Source organism: Oncorhynchus tshawytscha, unplaced genomic scaffold (assembly GCF_018296145.1).
Source record: "Oncorhynchus tshawytscha isolate Ot180627B unplaced genomic scaffold, Otsh_v2.0 Un_contig_8210_pilon_pilon, whole genome shotgun sequence".
NCBI classification, from domain to species: Eukaryota; Metazoa; Chordata; class Actinopteri; order Salmoniformes; family Salmonidae; genus Oncorhynchus; species Oncorhynchus tshawytscha.
The window spans coordinates 35,001-37,141 of NW_024608880.1; the positions used below are offsets into that span (position 1 = coordinate 35,001).

General features: G+C 42.6%; 1 protein-coding gene across 1 annotated transcript in view; it reads left to right on the forward strand.

Annotated features, from left to right (window-relative positions):
* Window positions 1-1,783, forward strand: part of LOC121843916 (mitochondrial dicarboxylate carrier-like) — a 26,244-nt gene extending 24,461 nt beyond the window's left edge. The window contains 1 exon segment of the mRNA XM_042313792.1: window positions 559-1,783. Coding sequence (XP_042169726.1) covers window positions 559-660 — 102 coding nt within the window. The 3' untranslated portion in view covers window positions 661-1,783.
* Window positions 1,784-2,141: the final 358 nt, after the last annotated feature.

Below are 2,141 nucleotides of genomic sequence, written 5' to 3' on the forward strand. Positions count from 1 at the left end.
TGAAGGCTGGGTCTTACCTTAACATGTATATGAAGGCCGGGTCTTTCCCTAACGTATATATGAAGGCTGGGTCTTACCTTAACATATATATGAAGGTTAAGGTGAATCCTGGGTAAAGGTCTGTCATTACTGTAACCATGTCTAAGGTGAATCCTGAGTAAAGTACTTCTCTGGCCATTTACACATCAGGGTCTTGAGTAATTTACCAAACCAGATGGAAGGGTATTGGCTGACTGTCCCATCCAGTGTCAGGGCCTAAACATATGGTCCAAGCCTGTCCAATAGGATTGCAAGGTTGTAAACAACTGTCCATCCCTGTGTAAAGGTCTTGACTAACTGTCCAATGCAGTTGCAAGAAAGTTAATTAACTGCCCAATTGCATTGCAAGGTCTTAACCTACTGTCCAATCACGTCAGCATGTAGACCAACTGTCCAATCACGTGTCAGGGTCTTGACTATGTGCCCAATGTTCAATCACATGTAACAATGTTGGATAGGTCTTGACTGACTGTCCAATGACGTGTCCAAATGCTAACTAACTGTCCAATGGGGTTGCAGGGTCTTGTTCCTGCAGGGATCCGTCTGATTCCTCACACGGTCCTCACCTTCATCTTCCTAGAGCAGCTCAAGAACAACTTCGGCATCGTCATCATCTCCTGAGCATGCTCCATTACCTACGACCTTTACCCTCTAAACCCCTGTCCCCTGCAGACATCAACCAATCCCCTGTCACTGCCACGGTGCCACACCCCCCCCATGGCCCTGAGCTGTCCAATCACACAGAGAGGTGGATGTAGGGATGGAATGTCTGCTATGCTATCCTACCCAGCCCTCTTTCACCTGCTCTGGAAATCAACCAATCACCCGGGGAAAAGACTACGAAGGAACTGCCTACACCTGCACCATCACAGCCTTGTCCACAGGAAGAGTTGTCATAGCAACGCCAGTCAAACCCTGCTGTGACATCATCTTCATGTCTCTGTCATCATCAATAGTGCCATTCTCAATGGGGGCTGCGCCTCAAATCATACACTATTCCCTATGTAGTGCATTACTTATGACCCTTAATCTGTAGTGCACAAAACATGTAGCTCTGGTCAGAAGTAGTGCACTACGTAGGGAACATAGTGCTACCTGAGTTCACTCCCTAAACGGTGTTAATGTGTTTATACTGTAGCCTTCCACCATCATCATCATGTATGTATCACCCAAACCTGTTCCATTCCACACCACACCAGTCCTCATGTATTACTAGCAGTGTACTAGTTGTAGTAGTATGTATTACTAGTTGTAGTAGTATGTATTACTAGTTGTAGTAGTATGTATTACTAGCTGTAGTAGTATGTATTACTAGCGGTGTACCAGCTATAGTAGTATGTATTACTAGCTGTAGTAGTATGTATTACTAGCTGTAGTAGTATGTATTACTAGCTGTAGTAGTATGTATTACTAGCTGTAGTAGTATGTATTACTAGCTGTAGTAGTATGTATTACTAGCTGTAGTAGTATGTATTACTAGCTGTAGTGGTATGTATTACAAGCAGTGTAGTAGTATGTATTACTAGCAGTGTAGTAGTATGTATTACTAGCAGTGTACCAGCTGTAGTAGTATGTATTACTAGCTGTAGTAGTATGTATTACTAGCTGTAGTAGTATGTATTACTAGCTGTAGTAGTATGTATTACTAGCAGCGCAGTAGTATGTATTACTAGCAGTGCAGTAGTATGTATTACCAGTAGTGCAGTATGTATTACTAGCAGTGCAGTAGTATGTATTACTAGCAGTGCAGTAGTATGTATTACTAGCAGTGCAGTAGTATGTATTACTAGCAGTGCAGTAGTATGTATTACTAGCAGTGCAGTAGTATGTATTACTAGCAGTGCAGTAGTATGTATTACTAGCAGTGCAGTAGTATGTATTACTAGCAGTGCAGTAGTATGTATTACTAGCAGTGCAGTAGTATGTATTACTAGCAGTGCACCAGCTGTAGTAGTATGTATTACTAGCGGTGAACTAGCTGTAGTAGTATGTATTACTGGTATGACTGTAAATCACTAACACATTGTGGTTCTAACTGAAACCATCTCAGATACTGTCACATCGGGGGGTGACGGTGACAACGGGCCCTCTTCCTGTTCATA